At 43.2% G+C, this 16,608-nt stretch overlaps 1 protein-coding gene across 8 annotated transcripts in view; it reads left to right on the forward strand.

Annotated features, from left to right (window-relative positions):
• The window catches only part of MITF (melanocyte inducing transcription factor), a 112,658-nt gene that overhangs the window by 46,312 nt on the left and 49,738 nt on the right, over positions 1-16,608 (forward strand). For 4 of the 8 annotated variants that reach the window (XM_041118708.1, XM_041118706.1, XM_041118704.1 and 1 more), the window contains exons 2-4: positions 6,949-7,126; positions 7,247-7,494; positions 14,094-14,340. In XM_041118708.1, coding sequence (XP_040974642.1) covers positions 6,949-7,126; positions 7,247-7,494; positions 14,094-14,340 — 673 coding nt within the window. The remainder of the gene's footprint in view (positions 1-6,948; positions 7,127-7,246; positions 7,495-14,093; positions 14,341-16,608) is intronic. The other 4 variants (XM_030043915.2, XM_030043916.2, XM_030043920.2 and 1 more) reach the window with 1 other exon arrangement.

Here is a 16,608-nt window from a genome sequence, read left to right on the forward strand (position 1 = left end):
TTAGTCGTATCCATTGACTTACTCCATTTGAACCTGTGGCTGCCCCACATTAAGGAAGCACTGGACCCCTCTGGTTTCTGCATGGTTCAGCGCAGAAATCTGGGGAATAGTGTAGCAGCCAGACACAAAAGATGGAGTCAGCTAGACTGTAGCCCCTTACTTGTGAAGTGGTGACATAGGCACTCAAGTTATTTCTGAATTAGTTAGAAAGGAGGGGTTGCATTTTTGAGGTATTATTTACTGCTTCAGTTCAACACTTCTGAACTCTGGCTCACTCAGCTGGGCTAATGTGGGAGAGAATACGGGCAGCAGCGTCCCCGAAGGTGGGGGCGAGGGGGAAGAGAGAACTTCCAAGAAATTGCAGCATGATGACTGCTGACACTTGCTTTCCAGCTGACCCAGCGCGCCAGTTGATATGAGGAGTGTTTCATTAGGGTCCAAATGGGCTGGTAGCTCTGGAAGAGCATCTTTGTTTTGGTGGGACCCACTGCAAAGTCCGTTCAAGCTAGCATGTTCACCTTCCAGAAGGATTGCGTTTGGCCATGCTGCTACATGTGAAGGCAACAGCTCCTGTTATGTGCAATACTATATTCCAGTGCTACTTCAGGTCCGTATGCTCTGCCAAAGAGTTTGCTTTGTCCTGCATCTGTCCTGTTGGAGCCTTTGGCTGGAGGGCATCTTCTGTGGCCTGTAATTTGTTATTGGCTGGTTCGTTCCACAGTGCCCTACTTTGATTAGGCAACGAGTCTTTATCTGAAAAGAAGCGAGTTGTTCCTTCGCCAGTCCTCCAGTTGGAAACGGTTTTGGGACTGGACTTCTCAGAATGAGACTGTTGGTACCAATTTAATCTTGTTCATAGCTGGTTTATATCGCTTGGTGAAATGCCAGGGTTGTTCTCTCCTGGGTGTTTGTTTCTCTGCTGTATTTATAGACAGCAACACTCATCCCCGTCAACCTCCATTTTGTGAGATTAAAATGCCAAACTTTTCTTTAGCTTCCCACTGTAAAGTGGGCTCTTGTTTCTGTCGTCACCTCAATTTCAGCTCCTTGTTCCTGAGCAGAGGTGCCCACGCAGGAGCCCTTGCCCACAAGACGTCTTGTACTACGGACACTAGTGCTTCTGCATCCTCTCTGGTATTACCTTGTCGGATACAGCCTGAGGCCACTGATTTTTACGCTTGTGTTGCAGTGCTGGCCACTTGTGCCATTAGGAGTGACTCATTCCCCTGGGCTCTTCTCTGTCCCATTGAGTTTAAATTCATCATAGAAATACTGGTGATGGACCATATCCTGTTGTGCTTTGAAAGATCCTAATGGAGTTGTGGCATCTCACTAGAAGGGATGAGCTGTTTCTCCTGAACTGTGTTCTGCAACAATACAGACCAAATCCAGCATATACAAGTCAAAGGGAATTTTACTCGAATCAATGAGCTGTTTCCCAAAAGTGTCAATGGATCCAAGTCTGGAGCCTTAGCAGAGGCATGAGGTGCTGATGTTTCAGGTTACTAGAGAGGAGGCTGAAGAGCTTATTTTGAAAGAAACTAAGTGGGAATATGAAGAGGGATCCAGGAAAGCCAGTGAGCAGTTCAGGAGTGTGAGTGATCTGGTAATAAGCTTAAATGCTGTCCCTTTAGAAGGGGAGAAAAAGCAATGTAACTTTCATGTGGTGTGAACTCAGTGCAGTGCCTCATGACCATAGTAAAGGCTGGTAAAAGTTGCAGTGTGGTTTGGGATTTGGAGTTGTTGAAATCTTTGATTCTTTGAAAATGACAAAACAGTGCTCGAACGAGAGATTAATGGGAGCGGGAGAGGACCAGGACCAGGGAGGGCACGGTGAGAGCCCAGATACTCGCTTGGTATCCCAACGTTCTGAAGCCGTTGCGTGCACTCTGTTTATTCGGGGTGAGGTTGGCGTTTCACCCTTTGCCTCTTTACCCTTTTTATCCCTACCTCAGTGCAGTGCCAGCCAGCAGGCTGGGGAAGCAGGGGACAAAGCTCCATCTAGTGTATAAAGGGAGATGTCTGGGAGCTAGCAAAACAAGAAGAAATTCTGCAGAAGATGGCTTTCCCTAGCCCAGGCATGTTGGTTTTGTTTTGGGTTTTTTTTTGGTTTGTGGGGGGTGTTTTTTGGGTTTTGATTTTGTGTTTTGTTTTTTTTTTTTTTTTATAACTTTTGAATAGGATGGCAAACGCTTTGACTGTGCAAGTGTTAATTGAATAGCTTCAGCATCCTGACAGCTGATGCTCATTTTCTGTACCCTGGAGTGTGTACAGGTTAATACTGGCTTTAATACAGTTTTAAGTAGCCTACAATGTCAATTCTAGGCAGAAGTAAATTTATGTCCTTCTATTAAGATTAGGATTTGTATAGCCAGGTTATAGCTCTGTGAAGAGAAGAGACACAGACGTATAACGACGTATAAGGTTAACACTTTTAAGGTAGAATATCTTTTTGACTCTTCCTGACGGATTTGTACAATCTTAAACTATAATACGTGTTAGATAATGCAATTATAAATGGACAAGACCTTTTATTATCTGCTTTTAAAAACAAAAGAAGAATAACAAATTATCTTGTTTGTTCTGGAGGTTGCTAAAAATAGGTTTTATTTTTTTCTATTCTTTTATTCCCTGAGTACTTGGAAAACCAATTGCAGTTCCTGAATGTGGCTTTGCAGCAGCCTTTCTAAGAGGGTGGGAAAAATATTTTCAGTATATTAGGCACATATTGGCAACTCAGTATCAGGCAGCTGCTAAATTTCTGAATTCAGCAAATGGTTGTATGGCAAAAACAGGCTACTACGATCTAATCCAGACTTTTTCTGTGGATAATGAAGGAAACATTTTTTGGTTTTCCTTAATCCACCAATGATGTCCCATTCTTATCCAAAAATATGCTGCTTGTCCTCGTACCTGTAGCACCTCATACCTGTGGTTCAGTGCCAAAGACCACTTGGCAGAATTTGTCCCTGCCTGCAGTAGTAGCTCTTTGAAATCTGTGGGAAGTTGAGATCAAGCACCTGCGTGGGTTTTTGTTGTTGTTTTAAGGCTTTTTATAGTTTCCAGCATGTTGGGAATATTGGGGATTTTTGCTGCTAGAGGAGGACCAGGAGGAATAGAAGAAGGTAAGTGAAGAGATGGTGAAGTTTGCATCCAAAGTGGTAGGTTGAGGTGAGGGGATGGTTTGTAGTGCTAACCTTTCTGAACCAAGAAGCTGAAGAAATGGGAGAGTAATTTTGCTCCCAGCAGCATGTTTGCCAAACATTTGTTTTGCAGAAACATGCAGCTGCTACCAAGTCCAGACTGAGAGCTGGTATAATATGGCTTTTTAGGGGCAGCAATACTGCTGGCTGCTGGGCTCCAGCAAGTCTGGAACTATACATCATTTCCAGGTGACTTTGCTGCAAGTTTATAAACCTGGATGACTAATGTAGCGCTGTATAGTCGTCTGCTGTAGCCTAAAATAACAGAAGGTGTGAATTGCTGCTCCACAGTAATGGTGGGTGCTCCCGCAGGTACTTTGCCAAGGTCACAAATGCTAAATAAACCAGATTAAACAAAACCCTGTTGCAAGAATTCGTGATTAACTGTAGTCTTTACAGGATTTATTGGTTATAAACTAAGCGCCTGCCTTTATTTTTTGTCCTAGTAACTAAGGCAGATGTGAACTTCAAGTCCAGTGAAACATTTTTTGGCTCTTGCCTCTGTTTACATGATTCAGGAGTTTGCAGTAGTTCCACAACAAATATAGCTTTGAACAGAAATAGCCATTCAAGTGCTATGCTTCTGGCAGTGCAGAAGAGATTAAGAGGGTCTAACAAAAAGGCTTGTAAATAGTTTTGAGTTGGCTGCTTTTTTTAAAAAATAAACCAATAGCTGTAATGTATTTTGAAAAGTTAAGGACTGGTATTCCTGCAGCAAGTTACATGGACAGCATGTCTCACTTAGTTGTCATTAAACTGTGCAAAATATGGACCATGCTGAACAGTTTTACTTTAAAATAGCCTTTTTCTAGAACTGCAGCAGCTGTATTAATTTTTGAGATTTTATTTGGTTGCATAAAGTTGTTTCTGAGGATTTTTCCTGAGGTCTCCTCTTTCAGAAGAGCTTATGCTTTTTAGATGCAACATAAGAAAGATGCAGAACAAAAGGATGATTGCAAAATGAAATTAAGGCTGTGTATTAGCAGGGCTGCATTTCAGGTGTTAAGACTTATGATAGATTAAGGAGGATCTTCTTGTATATGTTTTGACACTTTGTGAAATCAGAAAGTATAAATGTTGCTTGTGTGTTCTTATTTTGATTGAGACTTCATTCTGTATTATGTTTTTGGTTTGGTATTTTATTTACATGCGACCCCAAGTTTAAGTAATTACTTTGCTCGTTCCCTCTCTCTGGTGTTTATGAACAGTTTCTGGCTAGAAACAAGGTGCAGAATTTTTTTATGGGGGCCGAGGGGGGAATTGCCAGAACAGTCCCTGGAGATGCCAATTCCCCAGTACTCCAGCAGTTAAACCGACACTAAATATTTCTGTGAAAGACCGCAGTTCATATAGATGTCATGAACTTAAAATAGATTTTACAGCTGTTGGATGGTGGGCGAAGAGGTCCTCTAATCAACGCTTGCACTGACCTACCCCAGCCATCCTGTGCAGCTGCAGAGCAGACGCCGAGGTGTTCTGACATGACCCACAGCGTACATCTGAAGGTTGTAAGCACACAGAAACCGTACCCGTCTTGGGAAATCCCTGGGAGTGGTCGGGATTTGGGATAGGTACTTGGGGAGAGAGAGACCTTATTGCTGGATGTGGCTGAACCGAGGATGCTGCTGGATCCCGTGGTAGCATAGCAGTGCTGCCTGACGGACTGCTGGGGCTTGCTTTCTCCGGGAGCCTTGGTTTGGGATTACCCCACGTCAGGGATGTTGTAGGTCGCATTAAATGGCCTAAGCAAAGGATCTGAAGGCCATCTTTTCTCTAGTTGTTTGTAGTTGAGCGATTCCTCCAGTGAACAAGTGTCTGTCTCTCAGCCTCAATTAGCAAGTTTGTAAACATCATTAACGCTTTCTTACATGGACAGCTGGAACTTATCCCACCTTCCTGTCTGTGCTGTGGGTTCCCAAGACAGTAAGACTGGTACATCTGTCCCGCAATTGCGAATCGCAATTGCAGTGTAAATATCCACATGGCTGGTAAAGTAACTTGTTGCTTATTTAAGGCTTATTTCCTCCCCCAGTCATTCAGCCTGCACAGTAAAACAATCCTCTCTGCCCCAGTAACTCCTCCACAAATAGCCAAAAATGTAGAAGGACTATAAGCAATGCTTAAGGACTCTCGAACTGAAGTTTGTTTAAAATGTGTGGATGCTGAAGAATTGGTTTCTGCAGTCTGGAGAGTTGCTTTGTTAGAAAGAAAAGTTGCTAAAGACACTCCCTGATTGGATCAGGTCCTGTAATGAACAGTTAGTGCTGTGGCTAGAGATTGAAGTCAGAGTTTGCATAATATCTGTCCAAGATTATTTTAATGTTAGACTTGTTGCAGTAGTGTGTTAGGGGTTGTTTTTTCCCCTTGCACATGGTATTGACTGTAACAAGCAAGTCCTACATGCTGATAACACAGACCCATCACGTATCGAGCACCGAATTCACTTGGTGGTTTTCATTGTGACTGTTTGGCATTCGTAATCATTTAAAGCAAATCTTCCATAAACACTTTCCCTTTTGTTTCTTAAGATCCTGTTTGCTCAGCATACCAGAGCGAGGATGTCATCTGTGCGAGACGAGGCTTCGAGCTGCCTCGTCTTTGGAAAGCATTGAATAGCACTGTAACAGTGGAGTCAGTAAGCAGAAAACCTCGGATGAGTGGAAGGGTTTAGGCTGGGAGTTGCTGGGTCACCGTAAGCCTCGAGGAGCGTGGTGGCTTTTTGGCTAGGAGGGAATCTGAGCATGTGGATGATGAGTACAAGCTGTGAACACAACATGGTCAAGTCTTGGGTTTCTGCAGGGCTGCCTCTGTGAATAAACTTGCTATCTGACGACGGAAAGGTGATGTGGAGTGAGAACTGGGCACTATGTAGTTGCAAAGTATCAAAAAGCGCGGTGATTATACGTCATCTTCCCTCTCGGCGACGGTGTTATCTTCTCTATTTACCCAGATAAAAGAAGGTAAATTCAATATTACAAAATCAAGAACTACAGAGGTTGTTAGTGGAGCGTTATCTCTTTGATTTTTCTTTTATCACCTCTTGGTTGTTTTAGCTATCTGGCTTTTTGTTTTGCAAATGTGTGTAGAGCTCTTTAGAGAGGGAAGTACCCATAGATGCGATGTCTGAAAAATGGTTCAAAAAGCTTTTGACAAGGTCAGGCTTTCAAGTGAAAGACAAACCTGCCTCATGCCATTTTTTTTTTGGTAATATCTTCTCTAAGTTTGCGATGGCTTTGAAAGTTTGAGGAAGAGCATCAAACCAATATTGGGCAATGCAGTCAGCTACATTTTAAATTCCTTTAACCCTTCCTGGAACATTTTTGGGAGCTTGAGGTATTTGTGTGTGTAGGTGTCGTTCACCTGCCTGCTCCTTTTCTGCCGGAGGGATTCAGCCTGTTTGGGCAGAGGTGAAACTAGGGAAACGGTGTGTACACGGTCACATTGCGTCTCCGTACTGGTACAGATGCACGTCTAGCTCTCGTGAGGTGCACCTCCAGTGGTTCCTGGCTGGAGGTTCCACCTGGTGAACCTTGAACGCGAAGGAGTTATGTCCCAGAAAACAAATTTGTCTTGCGTTCACGCTTTTCCTCCTTCTTTTTGGCGATAAAGATCGTGAGAAAACTGTGCCGTTACGGACAGCCCTTATCCACTTCTCTGATGGCACTAATGACCCGATCACACCCCTTTTAATTAACGAAGGGGAGAAGCGCTTTCAACGCCAACCCGCGTCTTCCGTTTCTCCCAGGCCCGCAGCGGGTGGTCGGTCCGCGGGACAGCGAGGGTGGTACAGCCGCCTGGGCACGGGTCTGAGGATCACGCTCAGCTCCCTGGTAGTGCCTGGCATTTATCTGTGCATTTATCTGCAGACCCGCACCTTGCTCCGGGCCGTCTCCATCGGGAGTTTGTGCGATACTCTCGCGCAGGTGAGGCAAGATGTAGCGAGATGCTGACTCGAACTTCGGGGCTGTTCTGGAGTCCTTTTGTGATACCCGAAGACCTTGTGCGTGGCTGCCTCAACCCCCGGCTTCTTTTCTCCTCGGTAGGTGCTGGATTGCACAGGTCTGCAGTGCCGGCGGGCGCCGGGCATCGCTGCCCGTGTTGCTGCTCCGTGGGGATTGGAGTTGCCAGGTCCTTATCTGGAGCCACCCCTAGAGACACGGCCGGCCGGGACGCCGCTTGACTTTCACCCCGGGGTGCTCGGCGAAAGCCCTCGGACACGAGGGGTGGGGGAAAAGATGGAAGCTGTTAGAGTTCAGATGTTCATGCCCTGCTCCTTTGACAGCTCCTGTCTGTAAGTGGCGCTTTGCCGGAGCGACGGCACCGTGAGCAGATTGTGTGATTGATTTGTTGTGTTTGAGGTTGTGTTCTGGGAGTTAAAAGTACCGTGCTTGGGAGCTGGCCACTGTCTTCTGCAGAGCCACAGGAGCTGTGGCTGACCAGCTGAGATAATGACGGTGACTTTCAGAAGGGGAAGACTTATAAAATACTCCATGTTTAAAAAGAAATTACTAACATATATACATCTCTCTCTCTCTCCCCTCTCCCCCCCCCCCCCCCCCCCCCCCCCCTTCTGAAACTTCATGTCAAACACACATTTGGGCTAATGGAGGTTCAGTTTAGGCATAAAAAGACTTGGTGCATTATAGTGATTATTATATAGAAGTCTTTGAGGGTACTCTCAGTTTGCAATTATTCATCTCACTTTTAACAGGAACAGTAGTAAAGGATTTTAAAATGTGACCTTTGCAGCTTCTAGGTTGAACCTCTTTAGTTTTACCTTGTTCCTTAATCTGGTGGTGATCAAGCTTTCCAAGCTATGCTGCAAGCTGTGTCCCCAAGTAAATGGGCATTCAAGCAGATCAACTTACGGAATTTTATTAAGTCAATGCTCATGCAAAAGCCACCTCCAGAGCTTAATAATTATTTACTGAGTGCTCCTGGGTCATGAGAGAGGTTTTCATTAAGTTCAGAAAGCATTATGTTCAGCAGCTTGTGAAGGTGTGTTTTAAAGACAGGAAGAAAAATGGAAAACTACTAAATGGTGTACAGCTACTTAAAAAAAATTCTTAGCTGAGGATTAAATGAAGTTTTGGTTTTTTGTTTTTTTTGTTTTTTTTAAAGACAAGTGTATCCACTGAATTAATTTGATTTGTAATTCAACCCTTAGCTCCTGGATAGTAATTCTGCATGGTGGATGGTTGAGGGTTTTTTCTTCCTTCCCCGTGCTGACCAGGTGAACGCAGTGCATTCGGGTAGATGGATGGATGCCTGTTGGGTTGAGGGCTGTTCTATGGGTGCAGCCTGTGGTGTAGGGTAAGCAGCGCTGCTGCAGGAGAGCAGCTCTGAGCTGGTGCGGGTCAGGATAAAAAAAAACACTGGAGGGACAGAAAAATGTTTACCTTGATGATGGAGCAGATGTAACACCAGGCAGCATGTCTCTTCAAACATGTAACCTTCAAACATGTAAACCTTCTTTCATATGTAGGCCTGAAACATAGTCCTTGCTTTATTATAAAGGCTGATAAAGGTCTCCACACCGTTTATGTTATTGCTGTGTCCTTGGCAAGAAAGGACATACCAGGGTGCCAACTGTTGGGTTTTTTTTTGTTTGTTTGTTTGTTTGTTTTTTAAGATTGGTACTTTCAGCAGTGCTAGCCAGTTGGCGTGGTGAGTGGAGCATCGCTGTAACCCACAATCAATTATTAAATTTTAGGAATTAAGTACAAAGTGCTCCAGGGAAAATGCCCTAGTAGTTTTCTTGTACTTAGAATCCCTTGCTTTAGCTGAAGATAGGGGAGAAGAGATTGAGTAGGGGACATTTTCGTTGTTTGTGGGGTTTTTGGTTTTGGGGGTTGGGTTTTTTGGAGGGAAATCTGGCTCCCTCTTGCTTTTATTTTTTTTCTTTTGGTATCCTTCCATTTTTCCGTCACGCCCCTCTGTGGCAAACAGCGATGGTGGCTGGCAGGTGAGATGCTGCTACAAGTGTTGTTGCTTCAGCCACATACGTAGTACTGGCAACAAAAAGTTTCTTGAGGCTTTACTGCTTGGTAGAGAGACTGAAAACAAAATCTGGACAAACAGACTTTAGTTTTGAGGAAACTCTAGTGGTCATTGAACAGGAGGGGTGTTGGAAGGGGAGCTATGCAGTGGTCTCTTCTGATAATACCTTCTGGAGGTCAAGCCAAATATTTGAGTTGTAACGTTGGCAACCTCTCATCTGCTTGCTTTAGAGATCAGGGTAGTTTATGCTAATGTTAGATCCATAAATGCGGATGCCTTTCTTTTCTCTATAAATAATTATGAATGGGATAAGGGTAAGACATGAAACACAAGCATTTAAATCCCGTGTTGTTTCTTACCTCTGACCTCCGAGATCTGGTGCAGCTCAGTGGATTTCTTGTGGTGCTAAATCTGCTTTTCTTGGCTGATTTTCTTTGTGGACTAACCCATTAACAAACAGTTGGCACGAAGAGAGGAGAGCAACAGCCTCCCTCTTGTGTGCCATTTCTCTGCTTAGAGCAGGGCAGTCAATCCTGCCAGAGCAAGTGGTTTTGAAAGCTCTTTTTAATGCATTTTATTTGATTCTTGTTCATCTGTGTTTGAGGAAGCTTTGGGTCTGAGGAGTTGGTCTGTGTTTTTAATTATTGTAATTTGTCTAAGAAACCTTACATTGGAGGCTTTTCTTTTTTCTTTAAAAAAGCAATAAAATTCTAAAACAGTAATTAAAAAGCAAAGCTGAGTTAAATATTTTTTTCCAGTTCAAAATCTCCAGGGAGGTTTCTTAACAAATACATAGCTAATGCAAAATAATGTTTGTAAACCTGATGACTCATGTAAATAATGCATGTGAACTAGATAACTTGTTTGATCAATTTATAAGAATCTTAAAACAAAACTCACCAACAAAAGACTAGTTTATCTTTTTGCCCAAGGAGACAGAGGTAAAATAATCAGTACACATCTGGGAAGGTAGATAAGGCTTTAAAAGATATGGTTTCTGTAATCTCTTGAGTTGACGGCAACAAAATCAAACTTGATTTTGGTCTTGATCAGTTGCCTTTTGTTATGCAATGGCCATCTGCATTATAACTTATGTATGCAGTAACTAACATTTCCCAGGCATCTGAGCAAAGGATATGTAATTTAAACTTATTTAATAAAACGTTATCACTTCATGATTAATTGGATTGGCACATGACACTCATAACTAATAACTCTCAGTCTGTATTACACTATGCTTATTAGACTGCTAATGGATAACTGGTTTAATCATATGTCAATTAAAGGGATGAGTTGGTTTCATTTATTGCAATTAAATGATATCTATAAACCATGTTTGCAGGAAGTATCTAAATCACATCGTGTATCAGTTGTGTGTGTGGGCTCTGTTACCGACTCTACATAATCTGGGGGTGAATCAGCTCACGTATGAGAGTTTTTCATCCACGTGTCCAGGTTCTGGGTCGTACTGCGGTACGTGGCACCGTGCTTGATCATGGGAGAAGATCTGCCTGTGCAGCAGCACATAAAGGTCAAGAAGCTTTAAAAATATGAATTTTCAAAATTCTCTTGATGAAGCCTTTGACATAACAAGTTTCTAATTGCTTTTGTGATTGGAAAACTGAGTTTCTGACAAACCTTCTCCTGTTTGCTCTCCGGAGGGTACACAGTGATGAAACCCAAACCATCTTCCATTCCACCTCGCAGCTTTGTGCGGAGCGTCCTGCAGTTGAGAAGAGGAGCAGACGTGGTGGGGAAGGGAAGCTGGGCAGGAGGACGGTCCGTGTTGTGCATGGGACAGGCTTAGAGGAGGAGATACCAAAGTTTCAAACAGTTTTCCACGTTTGATCAGTGGAAGGAGTGCTGGTGCGGTGAGACCACCCTGCCCGCAGGAGGAGCTTTACAGCCCCCGGGGGATAAATAAAGGGAAATCTGCATGGCAGGAGCGATCTTGTGTTTGTCCGGTCTCCTTTGCAGTGCTTGTGACAGGAGCATCTGGTCAGGCAGGCAGGTGTTGCGCAGCAGCTTTTATGCCAGATAAAAGCATTATTTCAACTCAAATATGTTGATGGCAGTAGCTGCGGTCTGGCAGCAAGTTGCTGCCAGCGCTGCCTGCGTTCAGGGCTTGTGCGCCTCTGTTCTGCCTATAATTGTAACGTGCATAAATAAGAGAACGATGCGTCCGCTGAGCTCATGGCTCTGTTGTAGCTACGCTGGTTTCTGGCTTCTTTGAAATAAGGATGAACAAGACATTCAGTAATCTCCTCTCAAGGTTTTCCTTCCCCCTCATCTGGCCACCAAAATCTGGTGTTCTGGATGTGAATAAGATCAGACTCTTCTTCCCCTTGCTGGTGTCTGCTCTTCTTTTGATACTTGTTTAAAAAGTACATTGCCCGACCTTGCACTACCTACCTAATTACATCTAAGCCATTTTTTCCTAGTGAATAATTAAAATACTGAGCAGAATTGCAAAAGAAATAAAACTTGAAAGAGTCTCTGCTCTTTGGGGAAGAATTTGGCAGAACAGCATTTTCTGGGACTATTGTTTCTTTTAAAGACACAATACTTGCAGCTTTTGTTGACAATTTTCAATCAACAGTAGACCCCTGACTCATCTGCAGGAAGCTGTAAGGAGAGTTGTTGGTGTGAGCAGGTACAGTAATCGTGTGAGCGATATGAGGTTTCTAGCAGGGGCTGTTTGAAATGCCATGGAAATAATTTCTCCCTTCCTTCTCCCTCGCATTCCCCAAAATTTTAGTATATGGGAAGGTTCTTCTGAGATGTTTTTTAGCACACTTGGCTTTGGTAGGCAGAGAAACAGTTCAAAATGATAGAAGGTGGGAGGAACTGATGGGTTACGAATTTTGCAGAATTAGGTATCTGTAAAAAATGCCGGTAACACACAAATGAGAATCCTGCTTAGTGTGATACAAAATAAGCTTTTCCTCAACATGAGGAGAATGAATCCTCCCTTAAAAGCAGCATCTGAGTGCCTTTTTTTGCTCATCAATTACAGTGGTCTGCAAAGTGGGGTGCGCAATATTATTGGTGGGCAGGAAGAAAATATTAGCACTTCAGTAATATATGTTTGTAATTCATAAATAAATAAATATACATATATTGGGGGTGCATGCTCAAATATTTTTTCCTTGTAGCAGTGCATGATCAAAAAAATTGGGAGACCACTGACCTATAACTGTCCTAGTCATGGAAATAAAGCATCTCCTTAGTTCAGAAATGTGCAAGTGGTTCAGATGTGCAGCCAGGAAACATGCTGCTGGGTTTAGATGTGAGAATGCTTCACCCTTAATTGAAAGGGTGGTGTTTTTTACAAGTATCACAGTCAATGACTTGTCTTGAGCAGCTAATTAGTACGATTATTCCACAGCTGCATTAGTTTCACCACAAAGGTTTTCTCTTGTTTTATCAAAAGGATCAGTGTCTCTGTGAATGTTTCAACCTGACAGGTCTTAAATAGCAAGATGGTCCCCTGCCTCCCTGCCCCCAAAATGCGTGCTCTGGAAAAGCAGAGTTTGATCTCTTGGGGGACTAAGTGTGGGTTCTCCCTTTTCGTTTCTACTCTGAACTGTTTTCAACATCAGTCCTAAACAAAGCTGGAAAACTTCCAGCATTGCTGGCTCCGGTTGTCCAAGCACAAGTAGCTCTTGGTGCCTCAGCCTCCAGGCGAGACCTGGAAGGGATGCTTGCTTCTGCACTCCTTTGCAAGCTGTCCGGTCAGCATCCTGCAGGTAGCACCGAAACACTGGAGCCAGAGGTGGGATTTTCAAGAGCAGTCTCCTTCTAGAGCGGGAGGGTTACTGCTGGCTTCCCCAGGCATGGCCCTGCATCCTTTTTGCCTAATGATCCCTTTCCTTCCATGGGCTGACAGCAATCAGCTGCAGCAGTCAGAATCAGAAACCAAATACCCTGAATTATAGGCACTGTAGCTCTTTCTTATATGGAGTCATGTATTCTTACCCACTTCCAACATCCTTCCCTCAAAGGATGTGCAGCTTGGTATTTACATACCCTCATTGTTCCGCCTTATGTTACAGAAATATCTTATAAATGGATTTTAGTTCTGAGGGCTAACAAAATGATGGGTTGCTTCAGAAGGTTTCCCTGCAGGCCATGGCAAGTCCCATGGTTTGTCCTGTGCTGTCTGGTAGGAAGCCCTGCTGGCCAATGGCTTGGAAATAGCTCTTAGGTGGTGAAGCAGTGAGCTAGCTTGGGCCAGCCTGATACGCTTTATAAAGTGTGACTGACGCAAGCCGTTATTGTTGTTTATTCTGCCTGTTCTTGTATCTCACTGTGCTTGGAAGATGCTGGTAGGCCTCAAGCAGGAGTTGGGTTGGGTTTTTTTGGGTCCGGTTTCTAGCTATGAAGAGTGTCACCACCAGCGAATCCAACCCCGAGGTAGTATTTTGCAGAAAATAACTGAACTTTGTTATGTTTTGTTTTCCTGGGAGAGGTAGATTTATTTTATCTGTTTATTTTTGAGCTAGATCATTAGACCTGGAGTATTATCTATACCTATCATTGGACTTGATGCAGTCCTTTATTACTTTTTAAGAAAGGAATGTGAGTGCCTGCTGCTATCTGTTAAAGCATTTGTTCTTCTCGTGGATGGTTGCTGTAAAAATTGAAACAGCAAATAGCTCTTTACAGGTGGATATTGGTGCTTGGAAATGGTTAGCTGCAGCCAAGTTAAGGCAGCCTAATGTGGCTACTAAGTACCTGAAGTAGGTCGGCCCCGAATTCCCCCTCGCATGGTGCAGCGTATCCTCACCCATCCCGCCCCACGTTCTGGTGTGATTCTGCAAGCTCCAACCGCTGGAGCCGCGATCCCGCTTGTGGAAGCTGAGCTGTCTCTCTCTGGTCTTCCCACAGCAATTCCGAGCATCCTGGCGCTTCCAAGCCTCCCTTAAGCTCCTCCAGCATGACCTCACGAATCCTGCTACGCCAGCAGCTCATGCGTGAGCAGATGCAGGAGCAGGAGCGTCGGGAGCAGCAGCAGAAGCAGCAAGCAGCCCAGTTCATGCAGCAGCGCGTACCCGTCAGCCAGACACCTGCCATCAACGTCAGCGTCCCCACCAGCCTGCCCCCCGCCACCCAGGTACCCATGGAGGTCCTCAAGGTACGCCAGTCTCTCTGCCTTTCCGTCTAGGAGCTCTTGCTCGTCTAAGCGTACTGTATTTAATAGGGACGTGGCTATAGGGATTTTCGGCAATGAAATTTTGCAAACAAGCTGCACTCTGGCTTGATTTGCAGCTTGTTTTGGCGTCCTGGTAGTGAAAAACGGAAAAACTTTTTTGAAAATTTTGTGTGACTTTTGTTTTCTTTAAACTTTGAGATCTCGCCAGGTAGGTTTTGTTACAAAACTAATGTTTCCATCATTTTCCCTTTGGAAAATACTTCTCCATCTTTCTAGTGCTTAATTATTTTCAAAAAGAAGAAATTATTGCTGGATATTCAAATCAATATTTTGGTTTTTAAAAGAAAACCATGAAATATTTTTGTAAAATGGAGTCAAAACTCATTACAAAAGAGCTCCTCAGAAAGCCTTAATCTGAAATAAGGGTGAGTTTCCAGCCTCTTGCAATGAGCCTTTGTAATCCTTTTTTGCTTAAATGACTTGTTTGCTATTAGTAGCTTTGGATTCCTTGTCCTACTGGAAACTGTAGGAGCTTGTTAGTATCCCTCTGTCAAAGGGGATGTAGCTTGCTAATTACTTAGAGGAAAACGTGAACAGTTATAAGAAAAGAGATAATTTCATGCACTAGTTAAGTCCAAGTAGAGTAAAGCAATGTGAAATGTGTGAGTAAAAGAATGTAAAATGTTTTGGAGAAATCTGCTGACATATTTCATGAAAATAAAATTGTCATTAGTTCTGAAGAGTTATCTATTTGCTCTGCATTATTGCTAAATCTTTTTATTACAGTCTGATGTTTAGTAACCGCTTTCAGTCGGTAAGCATATTCTTACCAGATAAGTTAACTGAGCTTGGTTACAATCCGCTTGTAGTTTGCTCATCGCTGTTATATATCAATGATACGTATTCAAAGATGTAGTTTTAAAATAGACTTGCAGGCTCAGGACTTTGAGGCAGTCTGTGTGACGGGTTTATGGAGAATATGTAGGGTGCTTTTATTTATTGAATCTGCATTACGGTAGTGTGTTGACTGTGCCAAAACTAATACTTAATTGGGACACTAGAGTCATACTCAAGTATGGTCTACGATCTAGGAGCAAAAAGGCGACAGTTGAATTTTGAATTATATATATACACACACACACGCTTACGTCAAAGATTAAATATGATATACTTTGAGTGTGTGTGCACATGCATATAGTAAGGAGTCCGAAATTGACTGGGAAGAGCTATTTTGTCTAACGTTTTTGCATTACACACAATGTTTGCGTATAACAATTTGTTAAAATTGTTTCTGGGTTTTGACACTGTAGTTATAATTCAGATCCAGCAGATGTGTAGGTGCTATGAAATAGGTTTTTGTTTGTAATGCACTTAGTTAAATAAGCATATGTTACATTTTTATACCCTTTCACCCTATCAACCTAATATGTTATGACGTGAATTTTAGGGTTTTTTTAAACCTCTCTGAAATCTTGTAGGGAAGTGTTTATTTTCTGATGATATTTTAGTGTTAAGGAACAAGTGTAATGTCTTGAAGAAGCACTAGCAGTTCTCTATATTGTTCATTTTACAATTGCCTCTTTATATGAGAGAGGAGAGGAGGCAGCCCTTTATTTCTGAGAGACAAACTACAGAAGATGCTGTAGCCGAAAGGTGATGCTCGGTTATTACCAATGGGGTTACTAGGAACTGGCTTGTCAGAGGATTTGTATGCAAATCTGTAATGAGTTAGAGCATTCCTAGGGAACTTCACGTGAAGGACTTGAACCTGAATCCTCGTCCTTCACGACTGCAAAAGAAATATCTGTCCCTTGTTTTGTCCTGATGGAGGAGGGTCGCCTGGAAAGGAGGAAGACACCTCCCCTGCACTCGTCTTTGGCCCAAGTGGCAGTGAGCATAACCCTGTAGAGCAAAAAATTAAGAGAATGTATCCTTAACTGGCTTGTAAATTAAAAGTAGTAACTGGCAAGAACTGCCTTTTTGGCGACAGAGAATTGCACATTGAAGGTGATGGTTGTGGCAACGTGAGATGCCTGCTGGAACAAAATGATGCCTGTCTTTTCATCACCTGCATTTACATAAGTAACAGTCAAAATTAGCAAAAACAAGTCCTTTTGGTCTCTGCCCATGAGAGAAGAGAGACTGCTTTGCATAGTTTTGTTGCTTGTGTTTTTGGTGGGGGAAAGCAGCTAAAGATTCATCCTTTTATCCTTACTGATAAAAGTGGGCCAGTTCTGTAACAAAAAAAAA

Source organism: Aquila chrysaetos, chromosome 20 (assembly GCF_900496995.4).
Source record: "Aquila chrysaetos chrysaetos chromosome 20, bAquChr1.4, whole genome shotgun sequence".
Lineage (NCBI taxonomy): Eukaryota > Metazoa > Chordata > Aves > Accipitriformes > Accipitridae > Aquila > Aquila chrysaetos.